This window comes from Seriola dumerili, unplaced genomic scaffold, assembly GCF_002260705.1.
Source record: "Seriola dumerili isolate Sdu_G_001 unplaced genomic scaffold, Sdu_1.0 BDQW01000003.1, whole genome shotgun sequence".
In the NCBI taxonomy this organism is placed as follows: Eukaryota; Metazoa; Chordata; class Actinopteri; order Carangiformes; family Carangidae; genus Seriola; species Seriola dumerili.
In genome coordinates, this window is record NW_019174258.1 from 15,918,750 (window position 1) to 15,939,456 (window position 20,707).

Below are 20,707 nucleotides of genomic sequence, written 5' to 3' on the forward strand. Positions count from 1 at the left end.
ACACAGAGACACATAAACTTGTACTTCCATCTTTGTGAGGACACTTGTTGACATAGTGCACTCCCTTACCTTTACCCTATCCCCTAACTATCACAAGTAAAGTAACCTTAACCCTAACACCAAGTCTTAACTATCAAACAGCCCTTTGAAGGTGTGTCAGAACTGTCCTCACTTTCCCAAAATGTCCTCACTCTGTTGGGAAAGTACTTTTTTTGCTCCACACACACACATACACACACATGCTGTGATAGAAAACATTTCCTGGAGACTTACCCTAACCATAACCACTATTGGCCTAACCCTAAGCTTTACTTAAACCTTAACCTTAACCACTGACCCATAAATGAGCCTTTTCCCAAAAATTAGCACAGCTTTTGTCCCCAGCTGCACAAGTTGGAGCCAAAATTAACTGGTTTCTTATCTGAAATCTGTCTCCAACGATGGCCTATGACAGGGGCACACACACACACACACACACACACACACACACACACACACACACACACTACTTAAAAGCCAGTTCTCTGCACTTTTTTTCCTCCACTCGAAACCACGTGTAGGGTTTCAACCCCCGACAGTGAAGGACCGCCTCACCGACCAATGAGGAGACAGGGATATCTCGGTCAGGGTTTAATGCAGCCAACCTGACACCGGCAGAGGCGGGTCCGGGCTGCATAGGCGTGTCCTGCGCTACAAAGTCACTCCAGCTTTAATTACTGCAACTTCTCCAACTTTAGGAAAAATTGCGCAGCTCGCTCTGTGCTAAACGCTCCTGTCCCCACACAAAAAGCCACATACCTCTTCATTTATTCTAGCCTGCTTTGCTGTATCATGCATAACAGCCATGTCACCCATCTGCTCGTCTCTCTTCTTTGCATCGGGTTGACTGGTAAGTACTGACTTAAAACGCTTTAGGCATGGGCTCTATGTTGTGTCTGTTTCTCTTAGATATAGGCCAGGTCAACTATAGCGACCAGTTTCCTCAGTTCAACAGCTGTATTTGTTAATGAAGATCAGCTCTAGGAAGTAGACGGTGTTTCCTCCTGTATGCTTGTTAGATTCCCCCCGACAGCGACTATAAAGAGTAATCAGTGCAGTAATGACTTGCACACTGTTTCTAATAGTCACGGGCTGCAGATTTTTGCAAACCACTAGTTGAGCTGTGAAGTTGAACGTGGCTGCAAGAGTCACGGAGCATTAGCGGCAGACAGTTCAGTTCAGCCGGTTCACCGAGGCAGGACAGGAGGCTATTTTTGCCCATCGTGGCCGCTGTTTGATGGAAACTGTCCCTCCCCACAGCCCAGTCTGAGCTGGAGACAGATGAAGTGGTTCCCAGGCTGCTGTCCGGGCAGGAGGCGCACCTGTCCACGGACCACACTTTCCGCACTCTCCGGCGCCGCGGTCAGCGCTCCCTGGACGTCCCAGGGGGAGGACACTCTGACCTGGATAACATAATCCTGACACTGCCTGCTTTTGGCCGGGACCTGTATTTAAATCTGACGTGGGATAGTACGTTTCTCTCCGGGGACTTCGAGGTGGAGGAGAGGCGCAGGGACCAGAGCGCGGCGGTCAGACGCTTGTCCATGGACCAGCTCTGCTTTTACTCTGGCTCCATCATCAACCACACGGACTCTCTGGCATCAATGAGCACCTGTGGCGGTCTGGTAAATCCATCTTCATTTCTTGGACTGTTGATAGGTTTCATGTCATTGTATTCAAGCAGCTGAGCTCAAGACCATATTCCATTTCATGCACTGAAAAGGCAGGTTGGATTACAGCAGCCTGGTCTGCAGACACTCTCCATGCAGCCACCAGCTCAAGTACCTGTGAGCATGATTTTTAGCCCCTGTCTCATCAGTCAGTGCAGTTAATCTTTTAAATCCCACTGACCTGCCAGTGGGTCAGTCAGTTCACAATCACACTGTGCTGCAAAACACTGTTCAAACCCACACCACTTCATTTTAAATGCTAACAGTGATGCACAGGACATATAGAGTATTTCTATTTGATGGATTGTAGCAGCATTTCATTTTAACAATGTTAAAGTTGCTTTGAGAGGAAACAGAAGGGGAAAACGGTGTGTTAGGAGTTTGACAGAACATTTTAAACTCAAGTTCTCAGCATTTCACAGTCTAATCGGTGGAAAGACTGTGACACGTGGTTGTAAGCTCTGGAAAAAGCTTGTAAATGGACTGAGTTAAGATTTTCTTTGCTATTTCCACCATTAAGAATAAACTATTATGCTCAATGTGTGTTAAAGGGTTTTGTTCAGATCTTTGAAGATCATAAAATAGTTTAAGAAAATATGAATTTCTCCAATTGCGAGAGGTTCCACATTAGCTGAGGCATTTGATAATGCTCTTATGTAAAGTGAGTGTGGAGGTAGGGGTCCAGGCTCAGTCCTGGACTCCTCTGCAGAAACAGGCTTGAAGCCAGCTCTTAAAGTAGACTCTGCTCCTTTATTTCCTCTATATATCCTCAGTGACAGTTTAAGCATTCAGCTAACCTACAATGAATGACAAGATTATTGTCCTGCAGTGTACAGACAGTGTGAGTCACATGGTGGGTTTATATGGAAAAAAAACACTGGCAGCTGAGGCAGTTGAACCTGCAACCTCTTACAGTCCAGACCAGTACCTGTCAGGGTGGAGGACTGAGGGGCTTTCAGTGTGTACTCAGTAAAATAAGCTGTGTCCCATTTTTAAGCTATATGCTAACTCTAGGTACATGAACCACATCTTATGTACTTACAGTATGTTTACAGTGCACTATTGTGTAGTAATGTGCTGTTTGCACCTATTGGGGAAATGACGCAAGACACAACGTCACCCAGCCTGCAGCTCCGGAGAACTGAGGCCAGTTTGAAAAATGTGAAAGCTCAATGACAAAGCCGCAGCTTGTTTTATAGGATTCTGTTTTCTTTTGAGAGATCCCATGAGTCATCACACCACTGTCAACAGTTTGTTGACTTTTTTTTCCAATCTGTGGGTAACATCACCATTTCTCTTGTGCATTGCATTGTGGGACAACATGTTGGCATTTCATACAGGATAATTCCAGTTTATTAAAATTTGCGTCTTATTTTTGTAGCATCGTTTACAGTTCTTATCAATAATAATACCACTATATCCACCAGTAGAGCCTGAATGACACACCACAGCTGATATTGTTGTGTGAGTGTATATGTTGGCTGTAACAAAACAAGAAACGCCAGGAGGCAAAATATCAAATATATGTTTGAGATAAATTAGAAAAAGTGTCTCCATTACATAGTGTGTCCACCAGAGAGCACTGACAAGTTTATTTTTACAGTGTAAAATGTCCTGCTCATTACATTTCTGGGTCACTATAAATCAAACTTCAGAGGTTTTCATAAAAGGTATTTGTTTTGTGTTCAATATCAAATATCAGTGTCAGCATCAACAATCCAGTATTGTGTTGGGCTACACTCATAAATCTGACACTGAAAAGAAGTCAGATGATCAGGCAGGTTGGAAACAAACCAACAGGTTAAAGAAAGTTATTTAAAAAAGAACACAAAGGTAAGTGATAAAATTATCAGTCAAACTGTTGGTTGTAGACACGCATCACATTTTAAAGTCTGGCTTTTCACACAGCCTGTTGACAACAGTGTTATAACTGACGGGATGATGGTCAAAAGCCAACTATGACCACAGTTGTAATAAACAAGCATTACAATATGAAAATATTTAATAATGAATGCCATCATTTTTCCAGTGACCAATATATTACTGACTCCAGCCATGGATGGTCTGAACTGGGACACATGGATAATTTAATTTGACTAATTCAATTTGATTAAATAAACCCAATTAGAAATTTAACTTAGAATTTGTCAACATTATGTGTTTGTGTACACTGTAGACAGTTGAAGTCTGTCTTGGGATTCAGTCTGAAACAACAAGGCTCTGTGCCGGCCCCTAGAAATGTTATCAGCCACACACTGCAGTGTGTGTTTGTGTGTGTGTGTGTGTGTGTGTATGTGTGTGTGTGTTTGTGTGTATGTGTGTCAGATGTTGGTTTGCCACAGTTTCCGAGCTCAGTGCTTGTTGGAGCAGTCAGAAAAAGCTGGTAGCCACTCTGCCACGTGCACATGCTTACTGTGTGTTTGATCTCAGGTCTGACTAGGAGTGTGATCAGGCTGTCTATGTTTGTCCAGACTACACACACACACACACACACACACTCACACACATAGGTGTGTCAGGGAAGTGCACAGTGAGTAGCCCAGATGCCTTTAAACTCAGAGTAAAGTTGTTATTGGCTGCCAGCCACTGCCGACTTTTGACCTTTTATTGCCATTTTGTTGATTTTCATTCCTCTTCTGCAGATAGCTGCTGGATGTTATTATGTTGAAAAGAAAACATTTTTAAATGTGATGTTCATCCATTGGAGCTAACTAGGTCAGCCTCAGTGACTCCTTAAGTGGGAAAAGACGGTCTCTCCCATACACAAACACACCTCACCACAAATGTATTATGCTTGCCTGTGTGAAACTTATCTCCATATGGTCCAGGTTATATGTAACTCTATCCAGTCACAGCCGCTGTCCTTACCCCTGCACGTCAGTCAGCCAGACAGGCTCAACACACTCCAGGCTGTCAGTTTTTCAAAAAAATCAAGTTGGAAGGAATTTGAAGTGGCACGTACTTCATTCAAACTAATTCAACACACAATCCATATTCCGTACCCCCCCCCCCCCCCCACCCCCCCCCCCCCCCCCCGCTTATAAACCTTGATATCTTACTGGTGAAGGCCTTTATTAAAAGCCTCTGGCAAGAGTCCTGAGGATAAGTCTGTTGGCACTCAGATGAGATTGTACAGTTGGTGTTGCTCCTCTTGTTTCTGGTGCTGCATTGCTTCTCTTAGGTGGCAAACTAACAGGCAAGTCCTCAGATTTGTTGTTGTTGTAGAGCAGTGGTTGGCAACTGGCGGCTTGTGTGCCAAAACTGACCTGCCAGCAATAATATCTGGCTCACCAGATTATTTTTATAATCTGATTTTCTTTTTTTAAATCTTACAATATTGGACTGACAGTCCACATTTAACTATAATGTCCGAATAGAGAATCTCCCCCCCACCTGAAGATGCTCATTATACTTTTATCCATATTGAGAGTGAATGACAGACACAACAGTCACATCAGGCTGCTCATCAGGCTGCTCATCAGGCTGCTCATCAGGCTGCTCATCAGGCTGCTCTGTAGTCAGTGCACAGAGCCTGGTACTAGAATAGATCACCCTCATGGCAGCATCAGTTACCTACAGAATCCCTTCCTCTCAAGCCATTTTGCAAAAAAAAAAAAAAAAAAAAAAAATAGCATGCAATGCTTTATTTCAAAACTTTTGTGAGCTTTAATTCCGAAAAGTTCTTATAGGTAGTTCCTAAGGTTCTGTTACTTGCTAGACAGACCTCAGAAATAATGGACATACGATGTGTAATTGAATAAAAATAACACCAGTTCAGTCAAACAGTCAAACGTATGATGTGTCTGTTTGCCACAGCGCCACACAGATCAGGTACAAAGCAAATTCCAGTCGCATTTTTATTAATCCATTTCCTAAATTAGCCTTTGATTATGTTCCGGCCCACATTCTAATAGATTACAAAAAATTTCCCCGAGGGTAAACTTGCTTGCCGACCCTTGTTGTAGAGTAAGGCAGCACTTTTGCTAATCATTTTGAAGAACCCAAAATACGTCAAAACACTGCTTGTTGAATGCTTCTGTGTCATGATTATTATCCAACCTGCCAGTTTAGCATTTTCCTCCATTTGTGTTTATCAGCTTAGTTTACTGGTTAATAGGGCATGCAATAGGTCAATCTGAAGGCAAACTACTTCGAGTGGTCTCATTCACTTAGAGTCTGTAAATCTTGAATTCAAACAGATCATTACAGTTTGAATATTTAATTTTTTTCCCCAAGTTTGAATGAATGTCCGAATGTGAATAAAAAGTGCCTAGCACAGGCTTAGCACCCTGGCACACACACACACTGTTCATTTGTCATGATTGCACAGTGGCACTGGTAGTCAGTTTTATTGGAGTTGTTAAATCAGCAGCATGTGTTTGGCTGAGGCTCAAGCCAAGCAAAGCCTGCTGATACCTTGTCCTTATGTGGATGAAGTGTTCTCATATTTGTATCAGTGGAGCAGAGTAGTGGCAGTGGACACATTGGACCTTATTAGTGCCTCCAGCAGGGCATCTATTAATGCAGCAGAACAAAGTAATATACAGATGTAGCCAAAATTATTGGTACCCTTCCACTTAAAAAAAGAAAAAAAACACAATTTTCTCCAAAATCAGTTGAAACTAACAAAGTAATTGGCATCATCATATTTAGTAGAACAGACATGTTGCTTTTGATTGTCAGTGTGACAAATGAAAATAGCATGGAAAAAAATAACCTAATATTTCGTAGCACATTCTTTTAAAGGTCCATATAGTATAAACGTGGATGTCATGTTTTCTTTGATTATAAAGCAGGTCTAGGTTCTATATTAATACTGTGAAAGTATCAAAGCCTCTGTCCACAGAGAAACACAGCCTGTATTCAGAAACTGAGCCTTAAAACCAGCCGTCAGGACTTCTGTAACTTTGTGATGTCACAACAAAGCAGTCACTGCTCTCAGCCATGCCCCAAGCCTGCTCAGTGTGTACCTGAATTCTTCTATATTTTTATTGGATCACTCAGAAAACAGTTTGTCAATCAGAAGAGAGGCCCAGAGCCTCCTGTCTTCTGATTGGCTCACTGACCTATTGTTACCAGAGCTCCAGAGAGAAGGCTGAGAAGGGGGGTTGTAAAAAAACATTGAGATGGTTTTTGGTTCTTAAAACCACAAATATATCTTCTTATGGATGAACACACTAACACTAAAACACTAACCCTAACCCTTCAAATATAACTGCCACATATAAAATATGGGAACTTGAAGGCAAATCACTGTAATCAATCACTTTGTGGAGCTTTTAATGAGACTGCAGTCCTCAGCTGGTAGTTTGGTCCAGTCTTCTTCAGTAAACTGATCCAGTTCTCTCAGGTCTGATGATTGCCTTCGAGTTTCAGATGTTTTCGTTGATGTTCAGTTGGATTAAAATCAGGACTCATAACAGGCCACTTCAGAGCCCAGTGTTTTCTTCTCATCCATTCTTGGCTGCTTTTAGATGTATTGTTTTGGGTCATTAACCTGTTGGAGGAGCCATGACCTGCAGCTGAGACAGAGCTCTGACACTGGGCAGCATGTTTCTCTAGATCACCTTGGTGATCTGATTCCATCGTGTCCTGCACAGATTCAAGTCTCTCTGTGCCAGATGCAGCAAAGCAGCCCCATAACATAAATGAGCCTCCTCCATGTTTCACTGTGGGGATGGTGTTTTATTTCATCTGTGAACATGCAGCTGATGTGAGTTACCAAAAAGCTCTAATTATGTCCAAAGGACATTCTCACAGAAGCATTGTGGCTCATCAACATGCATTTTAGTAAAGTCTAGTTATTTTTTTTGTTTCTCTTTCAAAGAGGGCTCTCCCTCGGTCGTCTTCTATGGAGGCCACTTAAATTCTTTGTAGCTTCATCTTGGAGATGAGCTTGCACCTGTTGTGAAGTATTCCTTGGTTATTTTTCCAACATCCAAACTATCCTGTTCAATCTGGGGTAGGTTATCCAGGGAGGTTGACTACAGTCCCATCGACCTTTAACCTCTTAATATTAGCAACTGTGGTCAGAGGAACATCAAGCTGTTTGGAGATGGTCTTGGAGCCTTTACCTTGACCATGCCTGGCAAATATGTACTTCCTTATCTCCTCAGACAACTCTCCTCTCTTACACAATGATACCAAACAGTACAATGAGGACCTTTCTCCATTTAGATAGGCTGAATGATTGATTATAAGATCGAAGACACCTCTGACACTAATTGAAGATAATATTCTGCTGGAAATATCACTACAATCCAGTTATTTATTAGCACTTCTGAGGGGTACAAATAATTTTATTCAGGTCATTTCAGAAGATCTTTCCAGAATAAACAGGATTTCAGGTCTTTTCACAGTTTCCTTGTTTTACTATCTGAAATAAGAGGAATGCAGGTATGCATGACATAATAACTTTAATGTCAACACTTTTTCAGAAGAACCGAGCATCGTTCCAATGAGGTTTTAGAGCACGAACACTTCTGGCCTCGTCTGTATGACCGGGACAATATTTAGCATCTATGAAGTTCCAACCATTTCTCATTGCTGTATTTGTTACAGGAGTTAATCTGAAGTACGTATATCAAAACAATAAGGAAACATTGCAGTTTCAACAAAATCATTATTTTTTCTCAAGGAGTTCAAACACCGTCTACTCTGCAGATAGAGCCCACGGTGTGTGAGGTACGGATAAATACAACTGATAAAACAGCACTGCTTGTCGTTATTGTCCAATATTATTTCATCACTGATCTGTGCATATTAGCATACAGTGGCTTCAGAAAGTATTCAGAGCCCATTTTTGCCCATCAATCTAGATGCAGTAATCCAGAATGACAAAGTGAAAACAAGTTGTTACAATTTTTACTAATTTATTAAAAATCTAAAACGGAAATCTGTCATTTACAAAAGTATTCAGACCCTTAATTCAGCACTTTGTTGAACCCTCTTTGGCAGCAGCTTTGAGTCTTCTTGGGCAAGTCTCTACAAGTTTTGCACACCTGCATTTGGGTAGTTTATCCCATTTGCACTGGCAGATCCTGTGAAGCTCCGTCAGATTGGATGAGAAATGCCATCTTCAGGTTTCTCCACAAATGATCTATGGGGTTTAAGTCTGGGCTTTGGGTTTCTCAAGGACAGTAAGAGACTTGTCCTGAAGCCACTCCTCCGTTGTCTTGGCTTCATAATTCAGGTCACTGTCGTGTTGTGTCCCCATTCTCAAGTAGTGTGCGCTCTGGAGCAGGTTTTCTTTAAGGACCTCTCCTTATTTGGCTGCATTCATTTTGACCAGTCTCCCAGTTCCTGAAACTGAGAGGCCACCCCACAGCATGATGCTGCCATCATCATCTTCACTGTAGGGATGGTATTACCAAGGTGATGAGCAGTGCCTGGTGTTTGCCTGTCAGTATTTGGAGTTCTGCCCAAAGAGTTCTCATCAGTTCAGAGAATCATATTACTGTTTTGGCTGTCAAATGCCTTTTACTCAAAGTTGCTTCCATCTAGATAGATAGATAGATAGATAGATAGTCTCAATATACAAGCGATAAAGTTGTGCAATCAGAGTGGAGTTTGGTTCAACTAGAAACTATAAGGTGAGAGTTGTGACTGTTCTCTGTCCGACAGAGGTACTGAGTTCTAAAGAGTTGTGCAAAGTAGTTGTCTTGGACAGGAAAGATTTCCTCTTATGAATGTCCAGTAGGTGGTGGAGAGGGTGTTCAGGATTATTCATATTGGATAGCATTTGTTCAGTATCCTCCTCTCCACCACCACTTCGAAGGTGTATGGTCTGTAGCCAGTTACAGAACAATTATAATTACAGTCTTCTTAATCAGTTTATCCAGTCAGTTTTTGTCACTGGCTCTAGTGAAGTACAGCTCACTGGCCACAACAGACTGGTAGGAGATTTCCAACATCCTGCTGCACAAGTTGAAGGATCTCAGATTCCACAGGCCTCCCCCTTCTTATATACATAAAAGCCTGATTGATGGAGTGCTGCTGAGATGGTCGTCCTTCTGACAGGTCAACTCCCTGACCAAGGACTTTCTTGCCTGGTTACATAGACAGCCAACTCAAGAAAGAATCCCAGTTATTGAGGCCATGTTGTTCTGGGAACACTCAGAGGTTTAGAAATGGTTTATAACCTTACTTTGATCTACGTCAAACCACAATTTTATCAAAGGTTTACAGAGAGTTCCTTGCACTTCATGGCTTTGATTTTGTCCCGATCTGCAGTGTGACTTGTGGGAACTCATATACACAGCTGTATGTCTTTCTAAACTATGTCCAGTAAATTCAGTTTGGAGGTGGACTCCAGTAAACTTCTAGACACATCTCAAGGATCATTAAAGCAAACAGGATGCACCTGAGAAAATGATGTGAATCATAAGCTGTGACCTTCACAGTCACCAGATCTCAACCCAGTTGAACACCTATGGGAGATTTTGTAGCGACAAGTTAGACAGCGCTCTCCACCTCCAGTCTTGTTCCAGTTCACACTTTAAAAGAACTAGCTCAAAGTTCAGTTCATACTGGTGAAAATTAACTAGTTCACGTTCATTTGTTCTGATATTCTTTTTCAATAGAACCTCCTTCCACCCATCCATCCAATAGAACCTCCTTCCACCCATCCATCACCAGCCCCAAATCATTGCCACTTCCAACTAAATGAATTATTGTATACCACTGAAGAATCACAGACATGAGTTACATTTAAAATCCATATATAAATATAATTCGTCTGAGTCTTCACTTGTTTGTTCATAAAACTGCTTCAAATGCTCAAACAAACTGGCTTCAGCAGTAGTAACGTTTGTACCGCCTGTACTGCGTGTCTATGGAGATGTCATGTGGCGTGCCGTAAAACTGACATACAACCCCAACCAAGAAAATGCTGGGACGATGTGAAAAATGTGAATAAAAAGAACACACAGTAATTTATAAATTTCCCTTAACTTTTATTTCATGGCAGGGAGTATGAACACAAGATAAGTAATGTTTTTTTTTTGTCAACATCATTTGATTTGTAAATAAACATCCATTTTTGCCATTCAGGCTTGCAACACGTTTCAAAAAATACTGGGACAGTACAGCATTTACCACTTTGTACTGTTCCCACGTCCTTTAACAACACTCAAAACACGTTTAGGGACTGAAGTAATCAATTTACTAAGTGTTTCAGGCGTTAGTTTGTCCCATTCTTCCTGCAAACAATGTTTTAGGTGCGCAACAGTTCGGGGTCTTCGTTGACGCATTTGGCATTTCAAAATGCGCCAAACATTCTCTATAGGAGACAAATCAGGGCTGCAGGCAGGCCAGTCAAGCACCCGCACCCTTTTCTTACGCAGCCATGCCTTTGTTATGGCTGCAGTATGCGGTTTGGCATTGTCTTGCTGAAAAATGCATGTGCGTCCCTGGAAGAGGTTTCGCCTTGAAGGCAGCATTTGCCCCTCCAAAATCTCTATGTACTTCTCAGCATCGATGGTGCCATCGCAGAAGTGCAAGTTACCCTTGCCGAACGCACTGATACAACCCCATACCCTGACAGACCCGGGCTTTTGGACTTGTAGCTGGTAACAGTCCGGATGGTCCTTTTCTTCTTTGATCCACAGCACACGCCGTCCATTTTTTCCAAAAAAGACGTGAAAAACCGATTCGTCTGACCACAGTATGCGTTTCCACTGTGCGATGGACCATCCCTGATGTCTCCGAGCCCAGAGAACTCGACGGCGCCTCTGAACACTTTTTATGTAGGGTTTCCTTTTCGCATAGTACAGGTCTAGCTGGCATTTCCTGATGTAACTACGTACTGTGGTGCTTGAGAGTGATTTCCTGAAGTATTCCCAAGCCCATACAGTTATGTCACTTATTGACAAATGACGGTTTTTAAAGCAGTGCCGTCTGAGGGCTCGGATATCACGGCCATTCAGTTTAGGCTTGCGTCCTCGGCCTTTGCGCACGGTAATTCCTCTGGACTCCCTGAATCTTTTGACTATGTTATGTATGGTAGAGGAAGAAATACCCAAATCTCTTCCTATCTTTCTTTGAGGAACGTTTTTCTTAAGCAGTTCAACGATTTTTGCCCTCACTTTTAGGAAACTGGCGATCCTCTTGCCATCTTCGCTCCAAAAGGACCAGGCCTTTCCTGGAAGCTGCTTTTGTATCAAATCATGACTGCAATCACCTGTTGACATCACCTGTTTCAAATCACATCATTATTTAGTAAGAATACATCATTACTACCCATAAACTGCCCCCGTCCCAGTATTTTTTTAAATGTGTTACAAGCCTGAATGGCAAAAATGGATGTTTATTTACAAATCAAATGATGTTGACAAAAAAAAACAGTATTTATCTTGTGTTCATACTCGCTGCCATGAAATAAAAGTTAAGGGAAATTTATAAATTACTGTGTGTCTTTTATTCACATTTTTCACATTGTCCCAGCATTTTCTTGGTTGGGGTTGTAAAACGTGAGCTAAAACTGTCGTAAAATGTGAGCAGCGTTCACTCCAGCGAGAGTGAACGCCGCTCACGTTCATCATTTGTAAACTGATTCTTCCTATTCTGTCCACCAACACCATCAAAACACTCACATGAGCGAGTATCTTTAGGAAGATGGTGTTCAGGGGCTGCACGGTGGTGCAGTGGTTAGCGCTGTCGCCTCACAGCAAGAAGGTTCCGGGTTCGAGTCCCGGCTCGGTCGCGGGATCTTTCTGTGTGGAGTTCGCATGTTCTCCCCCATGTTCTCTCAGGGTACTCCGGCTTCCTCTCACAGTCCAAAGACATGCAAATGGGGACTAGGCTAATTGGATACTCTAAATTGACCGTAGGTGTGGCTGTGAGTGTGAATGGTTGTCTGTCTATATGTGTTTGCCCTGCGATGGACTGGCGACCTGTCCAGGGTGTACCCCGGCTCTCACCCGAAAAGATGCTGGGGTAGGCTCCAGGCCCCCCGCGACCCTGCTAGAGGATAAGTGGAAGAAAATGGATGGATGGAAGATGGTGTTCATCCTACAGTGGACTCCAGAGACAGAAAATCAATGCCAAGGAGCATTAAAACTGTTCTGACCCAACACCTTACTAAGAAACTTTATATTGGTTTCTCCTTTTATTTGTCACTGGTCTGTACTTCAGCATATTGTCCAACCTTACAAGGAATGGTCCAATATTTAGAGACTGTCCTCCAAGAGTAAGAAAAACAAGAGTATCAATCATTTGTTCAGACCTGTGTTTATGCTAAACTGACCTCTAGTGGTTACATAAATGATGGTTGTTGTATGTCGTAGGCCAAGTAGTTTTTGTGCCAAATCCTCATAAAAGATGTCCTGCTGATGTCAATATATACAAAGTCATTGAGAAACTCCAAAGTCTTGCGATTGTTTGTTCAAAGACTGGTATGTTGTCTTTAAAGGAAGGAGACACAGTTTTTCTGTCTGATCAAATTAGATGTGAAAATCCAGTGTAGAGATTGGCCCAGTGTGTTATTATCCTTACTTAGCACAAGAAGGGGAAAATGTGATACAAGAAAACATCCACCAAAATTGTCAATTAAGAGTTGTATCTTTCAGAGCTGTTTTTATGCCTCTGCACCAGCGACAGCCATATTGTCTTTGGGTTGTCCGTCTGTCTGTCCCATTCTTGTGAACACAATATCTCAGTAACGCCTTGACAAAACTTCTTAAAATTTGGCACAAACATTCACCAGGACTCAAGGATGAACTACTTTGGTGGACAAAGGTCAAAGTCATAATGACCTCACAAAACATGGTTTTGGTCTTGTGAACATAATATCTCTGTAACACCTTGAAGGAATTTCTTCAAATTTGGTACAAATGTTCACCTGGAGTCAAGGATGAACTAGTTACATTTTAGTGCTCAAAGGTCAAAGGTCAAGGTCAGTCTGAACTCACAAAACACTTTTTAGCCATTACGCAAGACTTGATACAGCAATTATTAAAAAAATTTCACACAAATGGTTCATATTTTATATGACTGAATAAACAGGGATGTAACCTGAAACTAGTCTGAGTGGAGGAGGCAGAAACCCACGAGGAGGTGATTCTAGTTTTTAAGTCTTTTGTGGCAACTCTCATTTCTCAACAGTCAGGTCTCATTACAGTCAAGTCCAAGTAAAGTTTGAAATCCTTTTCTGCTTTTATCAGCATTAAGTGAACACTGAAACCGTGTGACCCCACCATGAGGACAGTAATACCGATGCAGTTTCATATCCTTAAAGTCATGGTGTAGGTGTGCATGGTTGCTGTCCATCTTTCTCCACCACACACTTCTATAAATAGTATCTTAAAACCATGTTTGTAAAACTTCTTCTGTGGCATCAGATAACCCTAACCCCAGCAGCAGCAGCAACAGCAGCAGCAGCTGAAGCTTGGAGTAATCCCAGACTTACACGTAAGATGAGATAGAAGTTTATTTATCTGTGTGGAGAAACTAGGACATTAAAGCAGTGGGTATATTACAGCAGAGAACAATATTGTCTCATTATATACACAAATTGTGGCTGAACCTAATAATAAACAGAAAGTATGGGAAAGACCATTAGTTCTAATATTTAGAGTCCCTCACAATGCTAATGTTACACACAGAAGTGATTTCTTACTTGATTCACTGTAACACTGACGAAATGAAATCAAACTCCGCCAGCTGAGGATGGAGGGATTTTAAATCAGATCCATCCAACCACAGCTGTCTTTGCATGGCTGTGATATACCTCTGTCTGCAGCTAATGCCTATGAATAGTATCATGTCCCCATGTTTGTGGAGCATTAGAAATGCTTTAATTCATCCTCCAGTCCACGTTATGCTGGCTAACAGAATTTGTCAGCCCTGAGGCTCAGCTGGGAGCTGAGTGTCTGCAGAAACGTTGCTGCCCTATTTTATGGCATACCACTCTGCTCTTGTCAGAGCAGGCCTGTTCCTGGTGGCTGCACTGCGACTGCTGCATTGAGTTGTTTGTCTTTGTTATTTGCAGAGACCGCACAAACTGCTGCTGGAAAGAGTGCAGAACGGTATTTTAACTGTTTGCACTTGACTTAACTTTGGCATCAGAGCTGATAGATAGACTTACTTCATCATGTTCTTTGGAGAGTGTCTTGATTTCAGGAAAAAGAGATCTCCTTGTCGCTGGTATACGCCATCAAAAGTGCTTGTGGGATACACACCTCTCTGATATCAGATTAGGTGGGGCGGCTGCGTCCAACAATCAAAATCTACTATCTGACATTCACAATCACTTTGGGCAAGAAACGAGCTAAGGTTTGAACTTAAACTTTCAATTATTACACAACTATTTCTGTCAACAATGGAGTGAAATACTCTGATTATCTTCCTCACATCTAAACAACATGGCGATATCAGTTATGCAGTTCAGCTGGCCGCACTAATGACTTAGTTTAGCTAAACCCCCATATTCATGTGAGGCCCTTTTTGTTGTTAGATACTAATAAAACTTAAGGTTACGCCACTGCCTTTTGTAACCCACTGAAGTGTTTGGGTTGTTAAATGTCACATCTCTTGGCCATTTTTTCTGCCATGATTTCATCAGATACATTATTTATTAACAAGACTTGGTAAAGCCCAGCTGACGGTGTTACATTAAATGACATCTCCTTTTGAATCATTTGCTTTTATGATAAATCAAATGAAATTATGATAAATTGCTCAGTCAGTGGAGGAATCGCTTAAAAGCACAAACTCTGGACACTGTTTTAAACTCTGGTTATACTCTTGAAGGAGACTTGAAGATCTCTGTGAGGCGAATGTAGGGAAGGTCTCCTCAAGTTTCAGAGACAGTCCAACAGAACCAGCGCTTCCCTCAAAACCCTCCAGGAATGCTGGTCAACGACACATCACTGAGATCCCCAAACGTCCCAGTCAGAGTGACCTGCAAACATTAAACCTGAAGATAAGGAAACCCTCATCTCCTGCAAGGACCTGCAGTCAGAAGACTGACCCTGTTACCTTTGACCCTTCAAGCTCCTTTGTCTGGTTTGCATCCCATTGTGGAACACAATCACAACTTGGATACACATTACCTGATCATTTACTATAATAACTCACCAGTCACCCACAGAGACCAGCTGGTACCAGTTTTTAATCTCACTGTGGAGCAGATTACAAGGCAAAGAAGTGTAAAAGCAAACTACAGCTTGAGAGTTATCGCTACCACCAAGAACCAAGACTTGTTATACATGTCATATCCCAGTGACACAGTCCAGAACACCAACAAACATATGTTCCAGTCACACACACACACACACACACACACACACACACACACACACACACACACACACACACACACACACACACACACACACACACACACACACAAACAAATGGAGCACACGGCCCCTGTAAAACAAGAGTACAGTGAAACCTACCCACTCTTAAATGTAGTCCTTGTTTAGATTCTGCAAGGAGGTTGCAGAGGAGAGAGGAAGATCCAGATCCTGCTGCTCCAGAGTCAGAGATACCTGCAGAATGAGGACACAGAGAGAGAGAGAGAGAGAGAGAGAGAGAAGCACAAACTACAGGAGAGAAGATACAACGTTAATGACAGCAGTTTGATATAGTCATATGGAGAGACCCAGACAGACAGAGACACAAAGACAGACAGACAGAGACAGAGAAGTTCCCCCAGCAGTCTAAGCCTATAGCAGCATTAGTAAGGGATGGTTGAGGGCTCATCTCAGTCTGTCTGTCTGTCTGTCTGTCTGTCTGTCTGTCTATCCGTCCATCCGTCCATCCATCCATCCATCCATCCAGAGTGTTCTGTTCGGATAATAGGGAGCTACGAGCTTTTTATGATATGATGGAGCTTGGTCATTAAGAGCTTTGTATGTACGGAGAAGGATTTTGAATTCTGTTCTGGAGCCAATGCAAAGATGCCAATACAGGAGAGATATGATCTCTTTTCCTAGTTCATGTCATTTTGGATCATTTTAAATGGGCCATCCCTGATAATAAAGAATTACAGTTGCCCAAATGCATGGAGGAGTTTTTGAGCTTCCTTTTGAGACAGGATGTTTCTATTACTCTCTACAGAATCTGCATAAATCATGAGTGAAACCAACTTGCAACGAACTTGAAATGACAACACCAGAGAAATAAAGAGAAAATGCAGATAAGCAGAACAGAAAATGGAAGGAAGCCTGAAAAGTCTAATGTCTGCTTATCAAACTGCAGTAAAAGAAGTCTCTGTATTTCTCCAACATCAACAAACTGTCAGAATCCTTTTCATAACCATTGATAAGAAATAAAGTGCTGGATATCAAAAAACCTTCTCCAGCTAATATCAGATCGGCATACCATTGATAAGAAATAATATTTAAGTGACTTTTCATTTTAAAAAATTTGAGTTAAATTGTGTTTTTATATTATTTTCTTGATCAAATTGATCTTCAGATGGTCATACATGCTTTTATATCAACTCACTCAGATTCATTATCTTCGGCCAAAAAACGATTGCACACCTCCAACTGAAAACAAGATCACATCACCTCTGTTTTTCCCTCTCTTCACTGGTTTCCAGTCAGTTTTAGAATTTACAGTTTTTACTGACTGCCTTTTAAAGCACGTCATGGCTCAGCTCAGAGCTACATAACTGAATTGCTGCTCCTCTGTGAGGCAGAGTGCACCCTCAGGTCCTCAGGCAGGGCTCTGCTGGCTTATCCTAAGTCCTGACTGAAGACTAAAGGTGACCAGGCTTTAGCAGCCAGGGCCCCTCAGCTCTGGAGTCATGTTTCTGACCACTTGATAAATCCATGTCCAATATTCACTCCATTTTAATCGTCACCATCTCCCGAGGGGAAAACTGTCTCATTAGCTGCTAGGTGCTCCACGTCCCGTGTCCTGTTTGGTGCTACACAGGGAACATGGGGGAGGTGCTATGAAGCAAGTTCAACAAACCCAGGATAACTTTTAGTTATCTGGGTTAACTAAACCTAATATTGGCCGTCCTGATAACCTGTACTACGAAGCTGGTTATCAACTGGCTCAGTTAACTCGAGGTTTACCTGTCCGACTAACAGCACGTTCTTGTGAAAGAGGCGGAGTTGCTGATTATAAACCAACATCAACAGTGCCATGAATAAAGCTCTTAATATGATATGAGAAGGAACACTGATACCTGCCGGTAAGTTCAGTTAACCACGTTGAAAAGTGACATTCAACAAGGTGAAATGTGAATAATATGATCACATGACTGGAATAAAAATGTGCATGAATTATCATTATGTTTCTTACTCAGTATTTCTGCTCTTCAGTCTGATGATGAACAAACTGTTATGAACATGTGATGCAGATAAAGTTAATCAAAGTTAATATCAGACTGTTCCTGCTGCAGATCTGCTGCAGAGAGGAGAGAAGTACTTGATGTCTGATGAGTCAGTCTGACTGAAATGTTTAAAAATCATAAATCAAATTTATAATCATGGTAAAAACAGTGTGTGGATCATTGTTCTAATCAAAGACATCAGAGGTTTCGGTTTTATTTCCAGTTGTGGTCTCAGAGTCTCCTCATGTTATTCTGAGCTGCAGTGATGAAGAAGACAGTAAAAGCTTCATCTCTGTCAGGAATCCTGTCGGATTAAAGAATATCTGTTCAATTAAAATGAAGCTATAATAGTTATATATTTATTCATTGTGATAAACTCTCCATGCAAGCTCTGTTATAAAACAGAGAGTGGACACATGCCGCTCTGGAACAGTAAAACGATTCCACTGATTTATATAAATGTCTACCAATCGTTATTATTGATCACTTTATTGTAAACTCTTTTGTCCCTGTCAGGATCCTGTAGGAATGATGACTCAATTTTCCCAGTGATTTGATTGGTCAGTAGTTCGGCTGTTGACAGGTTTTGATCTGATCCTCTGAAGTTAACCTGCATCGGAGCAGGTTAGAGGTTCAGCGTAAGTTACCATGGTAATTTACCCCAATAACAAGTGATCCACCGTCGTAAGACTGAAAACCCAGAGTTAAACCTGAAGTTATCTTGATAACCTCAGATCCTGCTTCATAGTACAGGCCTCAGGGGCCAGATGCGTGAATGATGCGTACACACAAAAACCAAGCGTACGCCATTTTCAGCACATAATTTGGTATTTAGAAACATGCGTATACGCGGTTTTCCTGAGTGATCCAAGTTACAGTGAAGTGAAAATACAAAATAAGCCGAGACACGTAATTTAACATAAAATAAAACAAACTTTACGGAGCTCGCAGTCATTATTATCTGTTATTATTATCTGTGCAATTTTTGCTGTTTACACAGCAAAACAGAACACACGGCTTTATAATTCTGATGAAAAGAATGTGAATGTATATCTGTAAATTGTGTGTACACATAGTTTTATGCATCTGGCCCCAGGTGTGGAGCATGAAGAAGAACACACTCCTGATTGTGCCGGATCACCTATAGCATGCACTGTGACCACCACCCTCCTGTTCTTTTGGCCTACTTTAAAAGTTTCTCCTGTTTACAACAGGAAAAGGGGGTTGGACACCCACAGCAATGGGATGATTGATGTGATCACTTGTAAACATTGTAATTGTGTCAAACGGAGGAGGCACCCAAACTGTACAGTTGGGTGCATAATTATAGAGTCATCTGTTTCTACAGAACCTTCATTTATAAAGTTTAAAGTTTTGTATGTTGTTAAGCTGGGTACTACTGCTCTCCAGGTTCCTCTTTTATTTATTACACTCCGACCTGTGTGCTAAAAGACACAACTTCTTGTACACTGCAGGGATTTTCCAAGGAAGTGCTATCAGACTGTGATTGTTGAGCCTCACTCATTGTAACTGCTGCAGATTGAATCATTGTTTTATATAAATAAGTAATCAACTGATTAGTGGGGCTTGTTGGGGCTATAAGCAGTATGAGAGGAATACCTGTAGACACTACTCAGGGTTAAAAGTACTGCCACCGCCTGTGTATGTCTGTCAGGTAAAAAATAAATCTGTATTTTGATTTACAGTTAATATTCTCCTACAAAGACAGTCACCCTGTCAGGACCTACAAGAACCATTATTGATGTTAGTAACGTCTGTGATTTTCCTGCTATGACAAGTCAAATGTCTGCTGTGAAAAAGGCCTATTTACCCACATCTAACCAGTACCTTTAATAGTACAGGAATTTGGAACACATAAAGTGTATCCTCCTATGTGTTACTGCTTGTGTGTCCATAGTATATTTGTTATAAACCCAGGTGGTTTCAGCTGACAGAAGCATCCACAGTCAGCCTCTTCTGTATGTTGTTTTTCACCCAAAATTACTTTCATAAATGATTTTTGTGAATGAGTGTCGACCCGTCACTGCTTATGTTGATATTTTCATGACCTCAGGTCATGGTGATCATCTGCACTATAAGGTGTCTAGATATTTCCACAGGAACCATTTTGTGTTTTCCCAGAAAACAGAATGGCTTGTTAATGTGCTATGGAGTGATTTTCACAGGCGTGTCAGTTAGTAGTGTCATTAATCCTGAGGTGTTCCCTGCCTTCACTGACATGCGTATGGATGGAGTATGTCTCTATGTCAAAGAGAAAAAAAGAGAAACACACACACACGCACACACACACTGAAGCATAAGATTAATGTGTTGTATGTGAAATATAGTCTTAGTGATATGAGGACTGGTGTTGCGTGATTGCTGATGTTCAGTTCATGGCTCGTTTTTTTTTTCATTCAATTCTTTCGTGCTGTGAGTTTGCGCAGCACGGTGCTGCACAGTGTAAGCTGCCATTCAACTATGTCATACTTTGCTCAGCTGTGATGTTAACCTCAAAGGTGTTTCACTCATGTGCCAGAGGATTTTTCTCAGAAAATACCAACCAGACACTGTTACTGAGTCCCACTTGCAAACTCATTTTAAGTGTGTTTTGAGGATGTTGTGCTTCTGCCTGTGCCTTGCATATGCACCACATTGCACAACAGAAATGGTGCTAGTCTCAGAGCTGATTAAGATTTCTACA

General features: G+C 41.7%; 1 protein-coding gene across 1 annotated transcript in view; it reads left to right on the forward strand.

Moving 5' to 3' along the window:
* The first annotated feature begins 750 nt into the window (after positions 1-750).
* adamts17 (ADAM metallopeptidase with thrombospondin type 1 motif 17) overlaps positions 751-20,707 on the forward strand; it is a 136,388-nt gene continuing 116,431 nt past the window's right edge. Inside the window, exons 1-2 of the mRNA XM_022742136.1 lie at positions 751-889; positions 1,300-1,664. Of these exons, the coding sequence (XP_022597857.1) occupies positions 832-889; positions 1,300-1,664 (423 nt within the window). The 5' untranslated portion in view covers positions 751-831. The remainder of the gene's footprint in view (positions 890-1,299; positions 1,665-20,707) is intronic.